The 24,355-nt window shown below is 37.5% G+C and overlaps 1 protein-coding gene across 3 annotated transcripts in view; it reads left to right on the forward strand.

Moving 5' to 3' along the window:
• Positions 1-24,355, forward strand: part of TAOK3 (TAO kinase 3) — a 186,983-nt gene that overhangs the window by 123,840 nt on the left and 38,788 nt on the right. For all 3 annotated transcript variants that reach the window (XM_080821199.1, XM_080821197.1, XM_080821198.1), the window contains 4 exons: positions 6,527-6,620; positions 7,648-7,729; positions 14,969-15,136; positions 17,839-18,045. In XM_080821199.1, coding sequence (XP_080677325.1) covers positions 6,527-6,620; positions 7,648-7,729; positions 14,969-15,136; positions 17,839-18,045 — 551 coding nt within the window. The remainder of the gene's footprint in view (positions 1-6,526; positions 6,621-7,647; positions 7,730-14,968; positions 15,137-17,838; positions 18,046-24,355) is intronic.

Raw genomic sequence — 24,355 nt, forward strand, 5'->3', positions numbered from 1 at the left:
AATGAAAAGTATCATAATCTACAAATTTTTATGTATGAAATATTTAAGAATTTTAATTTTTTAAAAGCTTTTATTTATTTACTTTGAGAGGGGGAAAGGGGCAAAGGGAAAGGGAGAGACAGAGGATTTCAAACAAACACCGCACCCAGCATGGAGCCATTTGGGGCTCGATCCCACAACCCTGAGATCATGACCCCAGCTGAAACCAAGAGTCAGATGCTTAACCAACTGAGCCACCCAGGCACCCTGAAGAATTTAACTTAAGTTTGAAGAAAAAAAAAAAGACTTTTTAAAACAAATAAGTAAATGTACATTCCTGCAGTAAAAACAAAAAACCTGCCCTCTGCCTAGCATAGAGTTAGCAATTTGGAATAAATTTTAAAATTAGACACCCTGGATTTGAATTTTGGCTTTACCGACATTAGCTGGCATTTGTTTGTGCACCCCAAGTGGCTGCCCTTATACCAGCAGGGCATCCACGTAATCTAGCATGTGAATGACACCTTTTGGAGTTGTATAACATGTTCAACCTGAATGTGAGTTTGGACAACTTTGTCAGCTTCCTTGAGCCTTAGTTTTCTCACCTAAGTAAAAATAACAATACATATACCCTAAATATTGTCACTTCAGTAAGATAATGTATGTAAAGTGTTTAACATATGCCTAGCACAGAACAAAGGCTCAATAACAGCTAATTGCATTTGTATATAGGATTATTCCTACTTTTGTCATTTATATTCTAAAACGAACCAAAATTATAAACTGATGCCGTAGCAGCAACTCATCTATTATAAAAATGTAAGAGGATTTACTACCTAAGTTGAACTTTATAGCTCATCAGTGTCCATCCCATTGTTTTAACAAGTTTTTTCTTACCACAATCTTTCTAACGTGGATTCTACCCTTTCCAACCTTCTTAAATAGAGCAGACAAGTACCTTTTTATGATGTTTCAAGATCACCATCACATCACTTTTTGTACTGTATAGGTGTAGTAATCACTGAAGTTTCAAACAGCATTTCACACTGGGTGAAAGAGGTACTTATTCCAGGAAATACTTTTAGAACTTCCTCTCTTGAGAGAGGCCCTGGTATATGCTTAATTTCTAATTTTATTTTTTATAAAAATAAAGTATGTATGAAAATATGGTCTCTGTATCAGCCTTGGATTGCCTTCAATGATTTACTGAATTAAAAAACAAAGTATCCATCTCCTGAATTGTCTTACCTTCCACAATGGCTATTCCTGCAAATTGACAGATGATACTATTGAATTATGCTTACAAACATAGACTGTGTTTGTAAGACTGTGGTCAGACAAACTTAAGTTCTAATTCTAGCTCTGCCATTTCTTAGTTGTGTGACTTCCATCCAATTATTTGAACCCTCTGTGAAATTTACATAATAAGAACCCCTACCCTAGGGGTGTCTGGGTGGCTCAGTCAGTTAAGCCTCTGCCTTTGGCTCAGGTCATGATCCCAGGGTCCTGGGATCCATCCAGCTCCCTGTCAGGCTCCCTGCTCAGCTAGGGGCCTGCTTCTCCCTCTCCCTCTGTCCATGCCCCCACCCCGACCCCTGGCTTGGGCTTGTGCTCTCTCTCTCTAGCTATCTCTGTCTCTATCGCAGGTAAATTTTTACATATTGTACATGAAAATATAGATTTAAAGTTCTTATTATTATAATCCCCACATAGTATACTCAATAAATGTACTCAATAAACAAACATTAACAACATAGTCCTGATATGTATATTTCATCCAAATTTTTAATTTACATTTTAACATCTCTTTCAACAGGGAGGTTGAATAATGCAACAGCATTTTATAATTGTAATTATAATTGGCAGCATTTTCTCCAAGTTACACATAAAATTGTGGTGCATCTTAATAGTAGTACATTTTATAGTCACTGGCATCTTAGATTCACAGAAAGATGGTAGTACATGCTCAGTTAATATTAAGTAAAATTGTTACCAAAGACATTTAACTTATCAAGAATTATTCAAAATGCATTGTATTGCTAATGCAACAGACCATAGAAGTATCTTTTTGACAGCTTTTCTCTTTATCTCTCTCTCTGTAGCATTGATCTTGTAAATGAACGTATTAAAGAAGGGCAGTTTTTCACATTAAAAAAGAGTAACCGGCTGCATATAAAACCCTAAGCAATGATTTTCCTAAGTTTTCTATATATTTGATGTACTTTAAATTGTACTTTTAATGTTGAAATTACCTTGAAAGTTGTAGATAGTGTTGTCCCCTTTCCTTACGACATTTCTTCTACAATACTGTGTATTTTTTTAAAGGCTCCCTAATCTGTAATTTAAATTGCTAAGGTAACATCGCAAAGGAAGATGATAATGTTACTGGCGCTGTCGTTCTTTCCTGGATCAAGCTCTATAGTTCCTAAGTGGTAAAGCCTGTTCCACAAATTATCTTTTGCTAAATTAATTTTCCACTGAAAGAACTAGTTAAATGCATCAACCCTCTGAAATCTTTGGACACTGAAATTGTCCAGTCAGCAAATATTTTACTTTCCAAGATTATTTCAAGAGAAGTTAATATGGTGTTCATTTGTTTAACCTATAGACACTTGGTTCACCTGCAAAGGTCATGATAGAAGCTGGCAAATGGTCCATTAGCATTGTCAGGGAATATATTGTGCTCAGAAATAAACTCTGCAGTGAGGAAAAATATCACAAACACATAAAAACATAAATGTTGTCATGTAGGTTTTTTTGCCTGGGGTTTTCATCTCCCACATTAGCCACTCATTGTTGATAATAAATGAATGTGTGATGGTTGTTGGGGACAGGCAGGCATATTTACTCTTCTTAAAGCTGCTGCTGATTTTTTTTTAAGTTTATTTATCTATTTAAGTTTATTTATTTTTTAGTAATCTCCACACCCAACTTGGGGCTTGAACTCACCACCCCAAGATCAAGAGTCACACGCTCTACTGACCAAGCCAGCCAGTCACCCCCCCAATCTTTTTTCAAAAATAGCAGTATAATCTATCATAAAATGCACAGGATTGTTGAAGAGGCACTGAGACCTAGTGAAAAGAACCCATTTCTTGGATTATTACAAGATGGGTTGAAATCCCAGTTTAACCACTTACCATGTGATTTAGTTTCATTATTTAGGCTAGCTGAATCTCAGTTTCTTTAGCTGGGAAATAATGCTTAGAATAATAGGACTCTTCTTGCTGAGCTAGTCTCAGAATCCTGAATGACAGGTAGCACATGGTGAGTGCCTGACCTGCGGTAGGAATACAGTATATGGTACTAATTACTGTTACCGCTGATTATTATGGTTTTCAACCTCATTTGTTCATAAGAAATCTTTTGCCACAAAAACTTGGTCATTGTCTTTAAATAGAAATCATTGTTTTTTTCCTTTTAGTTAATTCAGTTTTTTATGCTCCCACCCTTTTCATTTCTTTTGAGAAAATCTGAATTATGTATTGCAAGGTGGCCTCAAAAGAACTCCTAGCTCCTATTTTGCTGCTCCTGTGGAAGATTGTATGCAGACCACTGTATTCTACAGTAAGGGTTGACAAACTTTCTGTGAAGGACCAGATAATAAGTGTTTTGGGCTTTGCAGGCCATATATTCTTTGTCATAACTACTCAGTTCTGCTGTTATAGCATGAAAACTGCCACAGATAGTGTTAATAAATAAACGTGGCTGCAATTCAATAAACCCTGACAAAAACAAACTTCTGGGTGAATTTGGCCCACAGACCGTAGTTTACCAGTCCTTGCTCTATGGTATGCTGGCTTAGCAACGAGTGCCGCCTCCATAGCTCAGAGGATTTATGTGGCTGAGGCCATCTGAAACTAATATTTAGCAGATGCTTCTCAAACCATAGAGCCGTGTGCCGTTTAGAACACCTTCAGTCACGTGCTTCTCTATTGCAGCTGTTCTACCATCGTGTGGCTGGTTGTCGTCGTCTTCACAGCAGTGTTGGCTCCTTAGATCCTCACCATTCCTGTTTGAAATCCAAGCTACTTCCCTTCTTGTCACTACTGAATGGGGTCTTGCTGTTGCTTTTTGTTCCTTCATCCTTTTTCCAAATTTCTATTCTCTTTTTTTCTTTAGTCCCCCTTCCTGGCTGTTTCTCTAGTACAATTCAGTGTTCTTCTGAGCAGCTTGAATTTTATACCTTTTGCCAATAAGTGAGAAGGTTCCTATCCTTCTGGCAGGAAATGAAGCCATCACATAGAATCTGATGAGAGCTCCAAGACTTAGTCACTCCTCAGTCATTTTTGTGACTTCTTGCTGCACTAGATTGTTTGTTGACAGAGTTTCTTCTTTGCCTTAATCTGCCTTGCCTTTGTTTATTTTATTGTTATTTTGGGACCACCAAACATATATACCAGGCGTTATGCTCAGCAGTGGGAATGCAAAGATGAACAAAATAGGCATTGTCCTTGCCCTCATGAAGTTTAGCAAAGAGGACACACATTATGTAAAGAATTGCACAAATAATTAACTAAGGGAATCACCATATGTATAGGTAGTAGAAAGGGAAAACATAATTTGCAGTGACAAAATCTAATAGGACCTAGTCTGAGAAGTCAGAGAAGGCTTCCCTAAGGAAGTGCTTATAAGCATATAATAAGCATTAAATAAGTATTTATGAAATGAATGTAAAAATGCGATTATATTTAAGATGAAACTTGAAAGGTTGCCAAGAATTAACCAGATAAAGTTTAGGGAATGAGCATGGAAGGGGAGTCCAGACAGTGGAAGCAGTTATGTGTGAAAGGCTCTGAAGTTGCTTCTCTCAGTGAAGCAAAAGATGACTTGAGAAGAGTGGGGAAGCATTGCTTCTCAGAATGAAATAATAGAGGTCTCCAGGGTCATGTCAATAAAGGCAGATAGGCTATGTGTTTAAGGATCTGGACTCTGTTCTAAGAATGATGGGAAACCATCGATGGTGATATGGTGAATTCCTAGTTCCATGTGGCTTCAAATACTTGGAGTTGTCAGAAGGCTCTAGAAACTCTCCAGAGTGTACCTCCTGAAAAAGATAAATAAATAAATAAATAAACCTGAACCTAAACCTGAACTCCTCTACATTTGAAACAGATATAAATCCATTTGTCCACACAACCCTAAAATTTCCACTTGTGAGCAGTCCATGCCCTTATAATACTGGTAGCTATGTCATGAGTATATAGTATTCTTTTGAGAGGCTAATAAAAATTATTTATAGAATGGTATACTGTGCATTTTAAAAGTATCAGAGAACATTTAGACAGGACTGTAAGAGGCCCCTCCAGAGCATCATGCATGAATAACCATAGTCATCTGCTGCCAGGGTACTGCCAGTGACTTAAAGTTCACTACTCTTAAAATTGTTCATTCTGTTTTGGAGGGGTTTTGTTTTGTTTTCTCACCCTGGCTTTTCATAGGTTCATCCTTCTGAGAGTCAAAATGTCTTTTATGTTACTTCACAGAGTAAGCCAAATTCACCATTTTAAAAGTGCTTGAAAACCAAGATGCTTGATAAAGCCTGAGAATTATAAATTACAAGGTGGGACTATGTAAAGAATCCATTAAGATAAGTGTGGTAGGATGAGATAGTGATTTTTCTTCCAGGGCATAATAATTAGTAAATAATCTAAAACTAACTGCACTCAGAACTAGAGCCTTGGTTTTTTTCCTCCCTTTGGTCAACGAATCAAGCACTTAATATGTGAATAACACCTTATTATATATTGCTTGAGGAATAAAAGCGTAAGAAGAGTACTAGGGTTGTAAGATCTTGCTCATAGAGCTAATGATTTCTTTTGAGAGAAAAGATTTTATGTTTATGTAAGTGCAATAGGAGAGTACATGCCAAATAAGCAGTATACTAAAATAGAGCTACAGAAATTCCAAAAAACAGATCAGGGTGGGCTGAGATGGAATAAATCTATTAAAAAATACCTAATTTCACCAAGTTTCTTTTTAGGCTGGACCGAGCTTGATTGTGATTTACCACCCCCCTTCCTCCCATTTTCCCTCTGCCACCACCTGTACCATTTATTTGGCCTGGATGGGACTTGAGACAGTACTTATTGAATTGAATTATTTTATCTTCCTTACTATGTTAGTCATGTTAAAGATGTTCCATTCTATAATAATTTTTCTCATTCTATTTTTCTGTGCCTTATGGATTTTTTTCAATGAATATATATGTTTACATTAAAACACATACACACAAAGATGTTCATACCTATTATAGGAACACAAGCAAAGACCAGTATTTGAAGATAGGTGAGAGAAAAATAAATTTTTCTTTTGAATCTTCTGAAATGGGTCTGTTAGAAGCTTTGCCAGTATATATTAGGATGATGAGCAGCTTCTTCTGAATGGCTATCCTGGGCTGACCTTAGAGATTAAAATAAGTGGAGTATGTGGCATGATGACAGTAACGAGCCATTGATTTATCAGTGAAGCTTTGCTCACAGAGCCTTATTTCTCTGTCTGCCTGATTTCTTTAAAGAACTGCTTTATTGTGTTTCTTGTCCTTCAGCGGAACGGAAGCCCCCCCTTTTCAACATGAATGCAATGAGTGCCTTATACCACATTGCCCAGAATGACTCCCCAACGCTACAGTCTAATGAATGGTAAGACTCTGCTCTCATTTTAAATCTCTAAGGGAATCACCACATGTATTCGGCACTTTCACTGAATCACATTTTAAATATCTGACCTAGAAACCATACATTCCTTCACCGTATGTTATAGTAACTAACAGTGGTGCTTTATAGACGTGAATTGGCTATGCACACACACACACATTTTTATTTATTTCTACCCTCACTGTCACTTGTACTATGTTCTTAATGTGTGTGTAGGAACTGAAATTCTACAAGGAACATGCCTTGCTGTCTTCCTAATAAGTCTCATCTCTTAAATCCTGACAGTCTTGTATTGATCATCTCAGCTCTTACCACTTCTTGGCAGAGATGAAGTACCTTCTCTGATGTCATTATTTTTCCAGTTGTCGTATCTTTTATTATATGTATATTTAAGTATGTTGGCACAGAATATACACTGTCTATTCAGAATTGTATCATTCCTTACAGAAAATTATAACATCTTGATAGCTGTTTGGGCCACAAGAGTTATAGAAGAAGGGAAGTTTTAAACAAGAGGACAACTTCCTTCCTCCTCCCAAGAGAAGGAAGTTTTTTCATCCAGAAACCACATTCCGAAGTCCCTTCCCTTATGCTTCAAATTTTACTACCTGGTTGTAGGTGGTGGGTGATGGAGAAGTTACTAACCAGCCGTGAAGAATATAGGCTTGAGACTTACCAGAGTTGTCATTTTTGGAAAGAAAAATATGTGTAAAACTATTATATATATAAATATAATACTTTTCATTTTTTGACATAAATTATGATTTGACCTTGCTTATATGTTAAGGTATGTTTATGTGTTGACTAACTTGAAACTCTCCACATTCGTTATCCAGATAATTAATTTTTAGATACCATAAACTTGAAAATGGTCCACTTATCCTAATATTTCATATATTTTATTAAAGATCTCTTAAAATGTAAATCTTTCCCTTGAATGAGAGTGTTTTAAGTACTCAGTGTATTCCACAGACCCTGATTTTATTTTCTTTCCATGTATTTGCACATACAGGACAGACTACTTTCGGAGATTTGTTGATTACTGCTTGCAGAAAATACCTCAGGAAAGGCCAACGTCAGCGGAGCTATTAAGGGTAATTTTTCAAATTTATATTTGAGGAGGGGGATTTAAAGGCATGTTGTAGCGGAGTAGAGTAAATCATTCCTGTGGCAGCTCATCATGACAGACTGGATTAGAACGTGCTGCCTTGTCATTTACCCAGAGATAATAGCTAAGCATAGAAATAGCAAGATTATCACAGTGGATGGTGCTATATATTCCATGTGGACAGTTTTTTTCTCCATATTTTCCATCTTCTCTTTTTCCCCCTCCCTCTTTCTGCTTATGACAACAAGTATTTCTCTTTGCTCTTGTCATCATTGTGATGTTCCTATGACTAATATCTGCACGAACTTCAACACAGTGCTTCCAGGACAGTCTGCCAGTGGTTCACATGCCAACTCGGGGATTTTCAGTTAGGTTGTTGCCAAACCATCAAGCAGTGAAGATGTACAATAAGTATACAAAGCGTACACTTACATCACATTACATCATACATGTTGGTGACAAGAGTATCACATTAACTCCATTCATTTGACTTAAACGTCGCATTTTGGGGCATCTTTTCATGTAACATTTTACTATAAACTTCATATGTAGGTTCCATTAATATCGGTCAAGTGTGTGGAGACTTTTACAATATAAATGTCTTTTATTTGGCATAAACTACTCCAGATTTATTTAACCGCTTTCTGTATACATATATATATATTTTTTTAACTCTTTTTGTTGGTTGGTTTCAAGAAAAGCTCAGAAAGATTATATTGACTAAATTTGAAAGCTTAAGACTGTCAGCTGCCTTTATAATTAAAGAGCACCTTGTCTACGTCACAAATTCTTGGTTTACATTTTCTTTTTCTGAGGACTTTGTAAACATTATTCTGTTTCTAGCTTTAAGTGTTCCTGAAGAGGTAGGTCTGAAGCCAGAGAGTTTTTCCACAGAAAATTAAGTTTTTTCTTCTTGTAAACAGCAGCTCACAGGAATATGGTGGCTGAAGCAACAAGGCAAAGGACTCTGTATAATTCCCTTTGGTGTAGGGCTATCATGTGTTCTAGACATGAACTCTACTCTGTATGCCTCCGTGACAGCTCCAGATTTCTGTAAGGAAAAATGACAACCAGAACAAAGCACCAGATAACCCAAGATAAAGTAATATCTTTATTACTTTGAAGTAGGTGAAAAAGTTTTTTAATTGGGGGATGGAGTAGAAAGCACTACCATAAAGGGGAAGAGATAATTTGGGGCTATATTAAAATTAAGGGGGAAAAGCACCTCAAAGAAGAAGATAATACAAGGATCCAAAGATGAGTTTTAGGACCCAGACACCAAAAGGGTATAAAAAAACAAGCAGGCAGAGGTAAGAAAAGAAATGGAAGAGAAAAATTAAAACACAAAATCATAAACAACAAATTGATATAATGAACCAACCCATGTAGAGTGTATCCAGTGACAGAAAGTTGTAAGGAAATAAAGCAAAGTGAAATGCAAGTGGAAAAATTGTAAAGGTGATCATAATAAAGATGACACATGTGGAAGACAGGAAATCTAATATACAGCAGCCTTTTACTTCCAAAGAAGAAAGCAAAACACATATAGCAGAAGATATTTAAAGATATACCTGAAGAAAACGTCATTGGAAATAAATGTTTGGACCTTTATTTGACTTGATTTAGTCTTAATTTGATTTGGGGGGCCAAATGACATGAGCCCACCATTTATGTACTCAGCAATTATTTACTGATTATCTACTGCATGCCAAGCACTGTTCCAAGCACTAAACACACAAGTAAATATATGATATCAGTTCATAGTAAATTCTTTTTTTTTTTAAGATTTTATTTATTTATTTGACAGAGAGTGAGAGATCACAAGCAGCAGAAGCGACAGAAGGAGAGGGAGAAGCAGGCTCCCTGCTGAGCAGAGAGCCGGGGCATCATCCCAGGGCCCTGGGATCATGCCCTGAGCCGAAGGCAGATGCTTCACCTACTGAGCCACCCAGGCGCCTCTGTAATAAATAATTTTCTCTGCAGAAAAATAAAGCAGGGACAGGGATGAACAGTGATGGGACCTATCATTCCTTTTTTTTTTTTTTTTTTTTCCTTTTTAACTAAACTCTACCCACAGTGTGGGGCTCAAACTCAAAATCCTGAGATCAAGAGTTGCACATTCTCCCAACAAAGCCATCCAGGTGCCCCAGGAGCTGGTGTTTTAGATGAGGAGTTAGGGAAGGCCTTTCTAGGAAGATGATTTTTAAGCAGAGCCCTGAAGACAGACACCATGGAACTGATCTTCTGTAACCCGATGAAGTTCCTGAACTCCAGGGATAAAGAAAGATTCATACAAATAGGCTGGGAGAAAAAAAAAGTATTTTGGGGTGGATCTTTGACCTAGCTAAGGTGCTCTTTAGCTATAAAGGCAGCTGACATTTTCAAGCCTCACAGATTTAGTCGATTTTTTTTTCTAACAGCTTTTTAAAAAATTGCTCAATAGCAGAATCCAGTCAATCTAGTGATAAAACAAGAAAGAAAAAGAGAGAGAGAGGGAAGGAAGAAAGAATGCAATAGGAACTGAAGAAACTGTTAAAAGGACTGGTGTCAAACACCAAATTTAAATTGATACCCCAAATTTTAATATATTTCTTTTGCTTGGTTAAAGAGACTGCATTCTTCATGTTGAATAGGTAGTACAGATTTCAAAAGACAGTATGTAAAGTAAATCTCCTTCCTATTCTAGGACCCTCTCTAGAGTTAGCAACCACTGTTAACCAATTTTGTGCATGTTTTTCTAGAGATGTTCTGTGTATATGGAAGTAAATATTGTGATTTATTTTTGCACCAATAGAAGCAAACTGTAAACACTATTCTACCTTGATTATTTGTTTGCTTGTTTTCCTTAATAGTATGTTAAGCATATTGTTTTATGTTTCTGCATGTAGAGCTACCTCATTCTTATAAATGGATCCATAACATTTTCAGAATGACCGTACTTGTTTTAACCAACTTCTTTATGGTGTTTGCAGTCTTTTGCTGTTAGAAATGACTGCAGTGAGTTTCTGTATATGTGTCATTTTATACCTGTATATGGATATCTAAAGATTAAAATCCTACAAGTGAAATTGCTAATCACAGGGAATATAGATTTTAAATTTAAACAGATACTGACAAAATCATCCTCCAAAAACATTGCACCAATTTATAGTCCCACTAACATAGTATGAGGACCAATACTTTTTGAACTTGGCTCTCAGATCAGTGGAGAACTTACAGTTTTAATCTGTATTTCTTGTTATGAGTTAAGTTGGGTGTCTTTCATAGGTTGAAAAGCTTATTGGTTTCCTTTTTTGTAAACTCTTTGTGATCTTTGCCCATTTTTCTGGTTGTTAGGGGTTTTTTTCCTTATTACTTTTTAGTAGATCTTGCAAATATTTTTTCCCTATTTCTCTTTTTATGTTCTTTATGCTGGGCTTCTTTTGAGAGGTCATGCAAAAATTTGTTACAAAGAAGTCAACTTTTTTCCTCCCAGTTGGCTATCTTGTTCCCAAATATTTTTAGGTAATTCATCTTTTTTTCACATTTTCTTCCTGACATTTTAAAATGTCACCTTCACTTCGAATCCATTTAAATATAGAGCCAAGGTAAAATCATTTATATGGTTAAAGAGCAGAATGTAAGTGCTATAAACATTGACAATGTAAAAATACTAATGTAACTAGAACAATCTAGGAGTAGGAAAGAAAGATAAGTACACTAATTTTCCTGTTTTTCAGAGTAGATAGTCAATAATAATCCTTAAGTCAAAATGCATAGCTTAAAAAAAAAGGTAACTTCAATCTATGTCATCTTTTTTCTTTTTCTCTTTGGTTAACTTTAGAGGATATTTTAAGATCTGGTAACTCTTGGCAAAGAAATTATAACTAAAGTTAAGGTTTACCTCTTTGTCGTCTAATTCTGCTACATTTAAGTATACCTTAATTTAATAGACTTTCTTAAAATTAGCATATGTAATATTTCCATCAAAATTATTTCTAGGGGCGCCTGGGTGGCTCAGTGGGTTAAAGCCTCTGCCTTCAGCTCAGGTCATGATCTCGGGGTCCTGGGATCGAGCCCCACGTCGGGCTCTCTGCTTGGCAGGGAACCTGCTTCCCTTCCTCTCTCTCTGCCTGCCTCTCTGCCTCCTTGTGATCTCTGTCTGTAAAATAAATAAATAAAATCTTTTAAAAAAAATTATTTCTAGATATCCATTATCCTGAGAGAGAATGTCTGAAATGATGTTCTTTTATTTAATAATATTTATTTCTGGATGGTGGAACTTGGGATAATTTACTTTTATGTATTTTCTTTATTATTTTAATGTTTCAAGGAAATATACCTCAAGAACAGTAAAACCATCATTTTCAAAGCATCTGGGAACCTGTTAGTTGTAGGGGTTTCGAGAAAAATGGGCTTTGGAGAACAGGGAAGAGATGGGATTGCAGGCAGAAAGAACATAAGCAAAGGCATGTAGGTGTGAAACACATGGCATGAGTCAAGAACTATCTAGAATGTACTATATGCATTGCATGGGAAAGCGGACTAGGAGTGCCTAGATTTGAACCTAGAAATACAACCATGAACCTGGCTGTAAAAGGCCAGACTTCATCATGCAGGCATGTGTTTACGATGTTGAGTTTATCAGTTTTAAAAGGCTTAAACAGGTAAAGGTTTAATTATCTTGTGCAATAAGAAATCCGGGGCACTGAGAAAGGAGATATTATAAGCAGTGCAGAACAATAAACAGCTCAACAATATCACTATGGATCCAAGCTCCTTCTGTCTGCCTACTTTATTATTTTCAGTATGTGGCTTTTATCTTCTTGGTCACAAAATGGCTGCTGCATGTCCAGGACTCAAGTCTTTATCCCAAGAGGGAAAAAGGAGGAAGGGCAGAGTGGAAAACACCTTCTCGTCAGGTGCTTTGCCTTTTTATTTTAGAAAACAAAACTTTGCTCAGGGACTTCTCCCTTTGTATCTCGTTCACCAGAACTCAGTCATACTGTTATCTGTAACTCCAAAAAAGGCTGGAGTTCAACTCTTTTTACTTTCTAGTACTCACAATAGATTAAGGCAAGGAAAAGAGGTTGGAATGGGGGATAAATGGGACACCAGTGTCTGTCACAATGAGTGACACAATCAAATCTTTGTCTTAAAAAGACAATAGTGGTGGTCGACCACCGAAAACAAACACCAAATGAGGCAACGTGGGTTACAGGTGTAGCTCTTCCACTATTTGGCTGTGTAAATCACTTAATCTCTCCATGCCTGAATTTCCACACCTTGAAAATAAAAGAATTTCTAAGAGTTGTTGCTGCTCTACAATTCACTGATCCTAAGTTATAGCTTGAAGTTCACTGAAAACCAGTTTGCTCTTATATAATCACAAGTACCAGAGGAGCAAAATAATTTACTTTCTCCCTTTCGGGCTCATCTGGAAATATGCAGGCTGCACTCACTTCCGGGAATAGTGTTTCATTTTCAGAAAGGACTCTGCAGAGGAAGAGATATTTTATAAAAGCAGGAGCAAAAGCCACAATTCCCCTGACAGCAAAGTCAGGGTGAAGAACCACAAGACAAGTACATGTCCTCACAGTGGCCCTACTCCTCTTCTATAGCTGTCTATCTTAGGAAGAAATGAAATCCATTCCATCAGGCAAGGCCTACCACATTATATCCCATTTTCCCAATATCTTCAAATTATAATTTCACGTAAGTGAATTTTCCGCATAACAAACTTCTCCTTTAAAAAACAAAACTTCCTCCTCCCACTTTTTTTTTTTTTTTTTTTTTTTTATTTGACACAGAGAGAGAGATCACAAGTAGGCAGAGAGGCAGGCAGAGAGAGGGGGGGAAGCAAGCTCCCTGCTGAGCAGAGAGCCCGACGTGGGGCTTGATCCCAGGACCCTGAGATCATGACCTGAGCCGAAGGCAGAGGCTTAACCCTCTGAGCCACCCAGGCGCCCCCTCCCACTTTTGATCATTCTCTGCATAATCTTGTCAAAATACACGATGTACTTCTCTGCCTTCTTAAAGAAAGCATAATGAACATAATTTTGTTTCTTGATGGCTCAGAAGCAATAGTGTTTCATCAACTCTTGGCGTATAAAAGGACTACATGAGAAGCATTTTCCTCTTTGCAAAATAGCCCACAAACCTTTGTTCATTTTTACGTGGTTGGTTGGTAGGTGTGTTAGTCATGGATTTTCTTTTTCTTGAGTGTCATGCTGCCTAAGAAGTTTCAAAGGACAGTTCTTTTTACAACAAGTAACTCTAGTTCTATAGTTCTCCATCCTCTCTATTCTCCCACTTTTATTCCCTCTTTCTAAACTGATACAGGCTAAGAAACTAGGAAACCAGAATATGTGTAAAGATCACTGATAATATTGAAAGTGAAGGCCTTAGAGCGCCTGGGTGGCTCAGTGGGTTAAAGCCTCTGCCTTCGGCTCGGGTCATGATCCCAGGGTCCTGGGATCAAGCCCCGCATCGGGCTCTCTGCTTAGCAGGGAGCCTGCTTCCTCCTCTCTCTCTCTCTCTGCCTGCCTCTCTGCCTACTTGTGATCTCTGTCAAATAAATAAATAAAATCTTAAAAAAAAAAAAAAGTGAAGGCCTTTTATACGAGGAAAAGTTTATGGACTTTGGGGCAATTACTTTCACTCTTCAAAGGCCCTTTTCCCTTATTTCTGGTTGTACAGCTCTGTAGAGGCAAAATGAAATTGCCAGAATTATAACCTGTAAATAAATTGAATGGCTGCCATATTTTCAAGCATACACTGGGTATGACCACAAGAAAACAAAATATACACAAGTCTATTTCTACAGGATGGATAGGAAGATTGAGGCAGATTATAACAATAACAATATATATATTGTTGTAACTCTGCATTGTTTCTACTTATTATATATCTATGTATTATATATATTTAAATCCTTGAGATTTGAAAGTCACAAGCCTCTAAGCTACTAGTCATTATTACTTATACATTAAAGTAAATCTCAAGAGTTCTCAAGTAAACTCTAGGATGAAGTCCACAAAATGGGGCTTGAGGAAGAAGAGAAGAGCATAGTTACCTCTTTATAAGATTTATACAAAATGAGAGGCTATACAAAATGAGTCACAGCTTATTATTTCTGCAAAATCAATAGGCTTATTTTATGTGTTTGCTTTTATAATGTAAATCTTGCCCCCCAAAATCTGTTCTCTCATTTTCAGTTTTTGTTTTTTTCTCCTCCCTCAATCAGCATGATTTTGTTCGACGAGACCGGCCACTCCGTGTCCTAATTGACCTCATACAGAGGACAAAAGATGCTGTCCGTGAATTAGATAACCTGCAGTACCGAAAAATGAAAAAAATCCTTTTCCAAGAGACACGAAATGGACCCTTGAATGAGTCACAGGAGGATGAAGAAGTAGGTTCAGTTTATTTGGTAGGCACTGATGGAGTGCCTGCTACATGGGAAAGTTCTGGACTGGGCACTATGAAAACCACTTTTGCCGATAAAAATGTAATTGATGCTTTGGGCCTCAAGAAACATGCAGAGTTGCAAAAGAAACATTCATAAAATAACTCTTATATAAGACAAAATATGAAAAATGCTCTTGAGGGACGCCTGGGTGGCTCAGTTGGTTAAGCGGCTGCCTTCGGCTCAGGTCATGATCCCAGGGTCCTGGGATCGAGTCCCACATCGGGCTCCTTGCTCGGCAGGGAGCCTGCTTCTCCCTCTGCCTCTGCCTGCCTCTCTCTCTGCCTGTGCTCACTCTCTCTGACAAATTAAAAAAAAAAAAAAAAAAGAAAAATGCTCTTGAGGTGTGTCACCAGGCAGGGCTCCATAGAGGGGAGAAAATATGCCTGCTGGGGGGATTAGTGAAGTTTGTGTGTAGGACATGATGTGGGTGGTTTCTGAGAGACAGGCATAGGACATTTTAGGCCCAGGAAGATGCTGTGCCTTCAGAAGATTGTCCTGGCAACAGAATGAATTACGAGAGACTGGAATGTGTCACATTCTATGTAATAGTCCATGCAAGAGGTAATAAGGGCAGTGTCATTGGGCATGGGGGAGAAAGGAACACTTTTGAGAACACTTTTGAGAAACAATGTAGAGGTGATTTGATAATACAGTGTTTCTCATTGAAAGTAACAGTGACAGGTGAGGAGGAGTTTAAGGTGACTCTGAACATTTTAGCCCAGGTGACTAGGGTATGTCAGTACCAAGAATGGAGAAAAAGATTCAAGGAGAAATAGTAGGTTTAGAATGATTTCGGTTTGATGCCTGGTGAGTTTAATGGCATTATATGCTGCTGACATAGTATACAGAAGGAGTTTTCAAAGGAGAAGTGACTTTCTGTCTCCTCATTCAAATAACTTAAGAAGGATTGGTTGAAGCAAGGGTAATGATAGTTGGGACACCTGAATGGTAAACCTGGCAGTTGGTTGAAAAATTCAAACCCAGAACATAAGACAGAGGTCTGGGTAAAGAGTAGCTGGCTGGGGGTCAAGAGAATTAAAACGGTAATGAATCCGGAGTTGAATGCAGAATGGGAAGAGGGCCATGCCATATGAGGAACCCTAAGAAACAAAGCATCACAGATGTTCACCAGTCCGCAACTTCAAGGACGGAGCAGCCAGTATTAGCAGATGCCACAGAGAGGTCAAGACAAGGACTAAAAAAAAAAAAAAAAAGTTAACTGAGTTTTACAAGCAGGGCGTTCTTGATGACCTTCGTAAAAGTAGCTTTACAGGAGTAGTTAGGATGAATAATAGATAACTGTAGGTTTGTCGAATAAATGGGAAGTGAGAAAGTAGAGACAGTGAAAGCTGGTTATTTTAAGATTCATAAATTTGGCTGAGAAGGAAAAGGGACAAAGGGCAGTATGAAGAGAGGTCTGCAAGTATGGGTCAGGTTTCTTCATATTTATAGATAAAGTGGAAGAAGCCGGGCCAGAAGCATTGAAATTTGATGAGATAGTTGTAGTTAAGTAGGATCTCAGGAAGTGCATGGGATAGGAGCAGGAGTATTAGAGCCTTGCACAAAAGAAAGGACTCCTCTTCCTCTAAAACTAGATAGAAAAGAGGAAAGGAATGAACAATGCATTTTATTTTACCTTTTTATGTAAGAGAAAAAATTATCAATAATTATAAAAATGAAATTCAGAAAACTGAATTGAACTATAAATCTCTTGATTGCACATATACAAATGATCCCTTTTAATCGGGAAAATAAATCTGTTAAAAATATAATGTATTATCTACCATTTTAAATTACCCATATTACCTATGCCAGTGATTCCTTAGAGTGCCATGGCTAAGTAACAATTCATTAAAGTTGTATACATACAGTATGGTTCTTTGAAAATGGGATTTTTTTAACTAAGTTGCCTTAATTATATTATTTAATCTTAAATCAAAACTTATCCCACTGTGATGGGTAAATTACATATTCTGATTATTTTACCACTTCTCAAATAGTAGTCTTTGGACTAGCAGTGATGAATACCAGTATTATTTAACAGATATATTTAATAAGATTACAGAGGTAAGCATGATAGAATTGCTTGAGGGAGGCAGAATTTAATTACCTGTCCAGGACAGTAGAATTAATATCCCTGCTTAGACATGAAGTTACTCAATAATGATTTGCAAAGGAACATATTCCTTGTCAAATCTCTGAAAACTCTTTTAACTCTATTTCAGTTTCAAACGACTGCTGCCCTATTTGTAAATATCCCAGATGTTACCTGTTCAGTCGCCTACAGTCTTTCTCTAGCACCTTGATGGTCCTGAAAGTCTCTTACAAACCTGGCCCGATTTCTGCTTACGAATAGCCATACAATAATATAATAGTTGCATATGATGGGGGAAAGCCCTAGGATAGCGGCATTTGGAGCCTTATGACCCATGTCCAGAATGGCCCCTGAGGAAGGCAGGGAAGTGAATTTGAGATGTCTGAAATGGTGGGGGAGTAGTAGAGTCACTACATAAAAAGTTTATCTTTGCAGATTTGGCAGAAAAGGAACTTGGCACTGCAGAATTGAGTGTGCTTAATAGCTCAGTCAATGGATTGGCACTTTACCTCCAGTCATCTTTTTTAACCCCCGTGCCCCATTTTTATAGGACAGCGAACATGGAACCAGCCTGATCAGGGAAATGGACAGCCTGGGCAGCAACCATTCCATCCCAAGCATGTCTGTGAGCACAGGCAGCCAGAGCAGCAGTGTGAACAGCATGCAGGAGGTCATGGATGAGAACAGCTCTGAACCTGTTATGATGCACGATGACGAAAGCACCGTAAATTCCAGTTCCTCTGTTGTGCCCAAGAAGGTAGGTTCCCTGGTACCCTTCACAGCTCTAGGCTTTGTCAATGTAGTGAAGCCAGACCAGGCCACTTGGCCTCCAGACATTTCAGTGGTGACTTTCTACAACTGCAGTATGGGACTAAACCTAGCACTTGATAGTTCTCTTATGTAAAAAGATAACAGAAGACTACGTAAAGCTGTAGCTCGGCCTGTTTCTTCATCTTCCTTTCCCTGGTGCTCTGTCTACCATTGTCAGTAAATAAAAATAAAAATAAACAAATCTGTAAATCTCCAAGTCAAAGAAATTGATAAAATCCTCTCTAAACCGTAACTTTAATACTGTAATCTTAACAGCTTCCTGAATATAACCCATTTAGAAGTATGCTCTCAGAGGTATGTTTCTTAATGTATAAGCTACCATTTGTTTAAGAAGCAGTTTCTACTCATTTCTGTTGCTCTTAGATTTATTTCTAATTCTAAAACTAGCTCTGTCAGCTTAAATATTCTGACTTTTGAAGGAGCGGTTCTGTTTTTTATTTTTACTTCGGTTTTCCAATTAAAGATCCTTCTGGGGCGCTTGGGTGGCACAGTCAGTTAAGAGTCAAACACCGGTTTTGGCTCAGGTCGTGATCTCAGAGTCATGGGATCGAGCCCTGCATCCAGCTCTGTGCTCAGTGCAGAGTCTACTTAAGACTCTCTGTCCTCCTCCCTGCTCCTGCCACCCCCCATCTCTAAAATAAGTACATCTTACAAAAAAAAAAAAAAAAAATCCTCCTTTCATACAGGTCTATCATGGTTCGTAAGTTGAAGTACCTCATGAAAAAATGAAAAAAAAGTCTTAGAGTTTCTTGCAGAGCACTTTCTATAAGATGAATATTATACAGAATTACCAATAATTCTTTGGAAGAAGTCCCAAAAATGTTTTGAGTGACTTTAGGTAAGCCGTCCATAGTGTAGAATTATATGAAAGAATCTGTTTTTCGTTTTCCTTGTAAGGTATATATGTACTTATTTTAATAAATGCCAATGATTACATTCTAATTTCAATGATAGAGCATATTTAAGAATTTTTTTTGACTTAGACATCAATTGGTGCATTTTCCTTGGGACGAAAAGGAAATTGAACAGGTAAGGATGAAGGGCAGGAGAAAATATATTGGTCCCTGGTCATAAGTAGTGGAAGGATGCACATTTATTTTCTGAACAGATTAACTTACTCATTTATTTAGCAAAAATTGGTGAGGACTTCTACTACGTGCCAGGAACTGTAGTAGGCCCTGTGGATATCTAGAAATAAAACACACGTAGCGCTTTCATGAAAGTTAATATCTTTGGGGGAGATTAGGAAAATAATTGTACAAGTAACTATACCATTTGATTATGAAACTTCTGCTCTGGGTAAAAAGAGCATTTAATCTATCAGGGAGTAGCGGAAAGCCTACCCAGTGATGTAACATGTAAGCTAAAACTTCACAGATAAGTAGAAGTTAGCTAACCTGGGGTGAGTGATGGGGATGAGTCAGAAAACAAGTGCAAAGGCCCAGACAAAGAACTTTGTATGTTCAAGGAAGAGGGAGAAGGTCAGAGAAGTTAGAGCTTGGTGAGCAGTGTGAAGAGTGAATGGAGTGTAGAAAAACAACAAGGACCAAGTTATCAGAAAGGCATGGAAGCCTTCTGAGGAAAGGAGTTATATCCTACAGATGCAGAAATCTGCTAGGAGTTCATCATTGGCAACCAGCTTCTTTAAACATGGGCAGGCGTTCCTATATTTGAAAGGCAGAAAAGAAAGTTTTGCTGGACTCTCTTTTTGGAAGGCGCTATTGTGGATGCTGACAAATCTGGCTCTTTACTTTACCTCTGGAGTTCCATGGGTATAGGGATCAAAAGAAAAGGAATTCCACTGGATCTTTTTACTCCAGGAACCCTCCAATGAGAACAGAATTAGAAGAAAGATACTACTGGCACAGTCAACAAAAAGGAAAGCTCTAGTCTTGAATTTTAATTCTGATTTTGGTGTATGATGGTACAGACCTGTCTTGTAATACAGGTTTTTCAATAGTTTTTTTCTCTTGCATGGTATCATCTTTTAAGAATAGATGTTAATTTATGGGGCACCTGGGTCGCACAGTAGGTCAAGCGGCTGACTCTTGGTTTCACCTCAGCTCATGATCTCAAGGTTGTGAGATCCAACCCTGCATCGAACCCCCCATCAGGCTCCCCACTCAGCACTTAGGTTTCTCTCTCCCTCTGCCCCTCCCCACCCACGTTCTCTCTCTCTCTAAAATAAAATAAATCCTTTTTTAAAAAAACAATAGATATTAATTTATATTCTAAAATAGATGGTTGTATTTGATCCATACAAAATGTTTGTCAGGAAGAATTTAAGTTATATAATATATTTCTATTTTATTATGAAATAAATATATAGAGGAAATATGATGAAAGAAAATTGAAAAACACTTGTGAATAAAACTGAATGAATTAAGTGAACTGAAAATATAAGCAGGCTAACCAAAAGCAACCCACAGAATGGGACAAATTATTTGCAGATCATATTTCCATATCTAATATTACATATCTAATAAGGGATTGATATCCAGAATAGAGAGAGAGCTCCTAAAACTCAAGAACCAAAAAACAACCAACCCAAATTGAAAATGAGCAAAGGACTTGAATAGACATTTATCCAAAGAAGATAAGCTCCAATAAGCTCATTAGAAGATGCTCAATAACATTAATAATTAAGGAAATGCAAATGAGAACTATAATAAGATACCACCTCACGCCCATTAGGATGGCTAGACAAGAGTTGGCAAGGATGTGGAAAAATTGGAACCCTTGTGCACTGTCGATAGGAATGTAAAATGGTATAGCTGCTGCGGCAAACAATAGGTAGTTCCTCAAATAATTAAAAAATAGAATTACCACATGACCCGCAGTTCCACTTCTGGGTATTTACCCCCCAAAACTGAAAGTAGGGTCTCAAGGAAATACTTGTACAACTGTGTTCATAACAGCATTATTTATAATAGCTAAATTTGGGGAGCAACCCAAATGTCCATTGATGGATGAATGGATAAACAAAATACAGTATACATACAATGGAATATTATTCAGCCTTAAAAAGGTAAAGAAATTCTGATGTACACTACAACATGGATGAACCATGACATTATACTAAGTGAAATATACCAGTAACAAAAAGATAAATGCTGTATGATTCCACTTTTATGGGGTATTTAGAGTAGCTAAAATCATAGAGACAAAAAAGTAGCATGGTTGGCTGCCAGAGGCTGGGGGGGTGGGATGAAATGGAGTGTTGTTTCATGGGGACAAGTTTCAGTTTTGCAAGATGAAAGAATTACGGGGAGGGTGGGGGTGATGGTTGCACAACATTAGAAGTCTATTTAATAGCCCTGAACTGTATACTTAAAAATAATTAAGATGATTAATTTAGATATATTTCACCACAATAAAAAAGGGGGAAAGTATAAGGAGGCAATAAAAGAATATGTTAGATGTGAAAACTGAATATTAATTATGATATCTCTTCATGAAACCCATTTAAATCCTATACCTGGGCTTATAAATCTATCATTTTAAGCACAACAGAAATATAAAAATTATTCAGAAACTTTATATTTGTTGGTATGCTTGACTTCCTAAAAGTTTTCCACTTGGGAACATAAATAGGATCTTAAGCTCTCAGTAGAAAATTTTATATAATGTATCATAGGAATGAGGAAACTAGTTTATAGTTCTGTCTGCCACTGTTAGTGTTATTTTACTTTAGGCAAGTCACAAAAAGCTCTCTGGGCCTCGGTTTCTTCATCTGTAAAATTAGGAGTTCTGTATGGCTTCAGAGATCCCTTCCAGCTCCTAAATTCTGTGTTTCTGTTCCTGTAATCTTTAGAGAAGCAGATCTCAGCTCTGACTTTCAGGGTGTTTTGTAGCGAGATGCCTCAGGAACAAGCCTCGTCCATATCTCCTCCAGGATAAGGCAGGCTTTTATCCCTTACATTTTGTGTTTGGATTTCACTTAAGATTTCACTTAAAAAGGGGGGGGGGTCCTAAAAGCCACTGTTCTGATCAACCCCTCCTTCTTCATGCAGATGGCATAGCTGTGATACTGTACTCCTTGTAGGTACAGGTAACATTTAAGTCACATGTCGGATTCTCTGGGAAGCAGAGCTGAAACAGTTTCAAGCAGCAGTCTGTTTTTTAGGAGTTTCTTTTGGGGTCAACACCTGTGGAAGAGAGAAGGAAGCAGCATCGGGTAGAGGGCAGAGTTGAAGTGAGATAGCAGACCTAACATCAGCCTCAGCCAACTCCTAAGGGAGCCATGGGGCTAAAATGACCCTTCAGAGTTGTCCAAACTGAGTAAGAAGGGCTGGGACTTGTTAACCTCAGCCAGACCAGTCATTGACTATGAGCAACCTGGGAAGGGTATGAATTGATCAAGGCTGCTCTCTCCAGCCCAGGCCACCCCAAAATGGACTACCAGCCATTCTGACAGCCAGGATCCTAGTAGCAAGTCTTCTCAGAGGCAAAGATGTAGGTGGTACATTTCTGAGTCTACCATAATTTGTGACCACAAAGATTATATTTGAAAGAAAGCAATCAATATTGTTTTATAAAACATTTACCAGTTTTGCATGGGTCTGTGACCAGAATCTTAGAAAAGCCTATATATCACTAAATTATCATACTACAACCAATGTTCTACCCATTATCTCATTATCCTATTTTATTTTCTTTTTAATACTTGTCACCATCTAATATTATATTATATATTAATTTGTTTATCTATTATTTCATTAGTAGAATGTAAATTTCATTAAGGCAAAGACTATGCCTGCCTTTTTCCACACTACATCTTAACACCTAGAACAGTCAGAGGCATTCAGTAAAAAACTATGGAATGAATGAATGGATTCACGAACAAAAAAACACAAGGAATGAATTAAGTGCCAGAGGCTAAACATCATGCTATTTTTGTTCATTGAACATATGGATTAAAAGGGTTAAATAATCTTTAGTATTGTCTTTATGGTTTAAAAGACTTAAATAGCATTTCTTCAATAATTATACGCCAGACAGTAAGAACATGCTTAATAAATACCAAAATATAAGAATAAGGGTGGGGCATTTTTGGCCCCCCCATCTTGATTGGTACAATCAAGCAGACATTATCCTAAATTAGTGAAACCATAGATATGAAACAGATTACCGTCTTATATAGGAAGTGAACTTTTTTTTTTAAAGTCCATGGGCAACTGGTAAGTGTGTGACTTGCAGTTAACTGCTCCACACCCGGAATAAAGAAGCCCTGATTTTAGCAGGACCGTTCTATCACAGATCAAGCCCCAAAACTGTGAAGTGGGACACTGAAAATTTGCCTTTGGCATCAGATTTTCAGATTACTTCTCTTTGTCCAGTCCTTGCCTCTATTCTGTTCTTTCCCAGGCCCTGAAGGGACCCTAATCTAATCTCTCTTTTGAGTAAAAATGACTTGGTAAGTCTAAAAGTATATTTGGACAAAATAAACTTCAAGCACTTTCCCCTTGCTATTGTTGCCATATTGCTTTTTCCAATAACAGTAATATCATCGTATATCTAGACTGTTAGCTCCTCAAGAACATCTCTTTTCCTACCACCCAGCATAGTGCCTGCCACATAGTAGGCACTCAGTAAATGTTTTGTGAACTAAAATGAAGGTGAACTTGCATAGGACACAACTCTACATATGCCTCAATTCTCGTTTTTTTTTCCAAATGACTCCAGAGCAAACTTCTAATCCAGATTAGGTTTTTTGCGGCTACCTAGCTGGCTTCTGAGCCTCCGCCCTATTCCTTAAAATCTCTGTGGATATAGGAGCAGCAAACAGATTCTAATAGTGATCTAACCACCAAAGTCTGATCTTTTAATCTGCCAGTGAAAAGGTACACTTTTGTTTTGCTTAAGTCTAAAATCAGTTATCTTTGCCTGCTGCTGCCTTCTATTATTATAGATCATAAGACTTTAATATATGAAAGTGTTTGTTAATCAATTTGTTATTTTAGGTATGCCTAATGAACTCTAGTCATCATGGCCCCCTTTTAGAGATTATTTTAAAAAACTGTTCTATCCTAACTTTTAAAGCTTTATTTGGCCTTTTTCCTATTAGTCAGTGTTCTCCACCCCACCCCCTCACCCCCACAGCCCCTTCTTTAAGAAAAAAACGGCTTTCATCATTTTTGTGGGAGGGAAAAAAAAAAGAAAAGATGTCCTTGAGGGGATAGGATGCTCTAGTTTAATTTTCACTTGCTTCAGTGGCCTTTTCTATTATTTTTGTT

This window comes from Martes martes, assembly GCF_963455335.1.
Source record: "Martes martes genome assembly, chromosome: 13".
Classification (NCBI taxonomy): Eukaryota; Metazoa; Chordata; class Mammalia; order Carnivora; family Mustelidae; genus Martes; species Martes martes.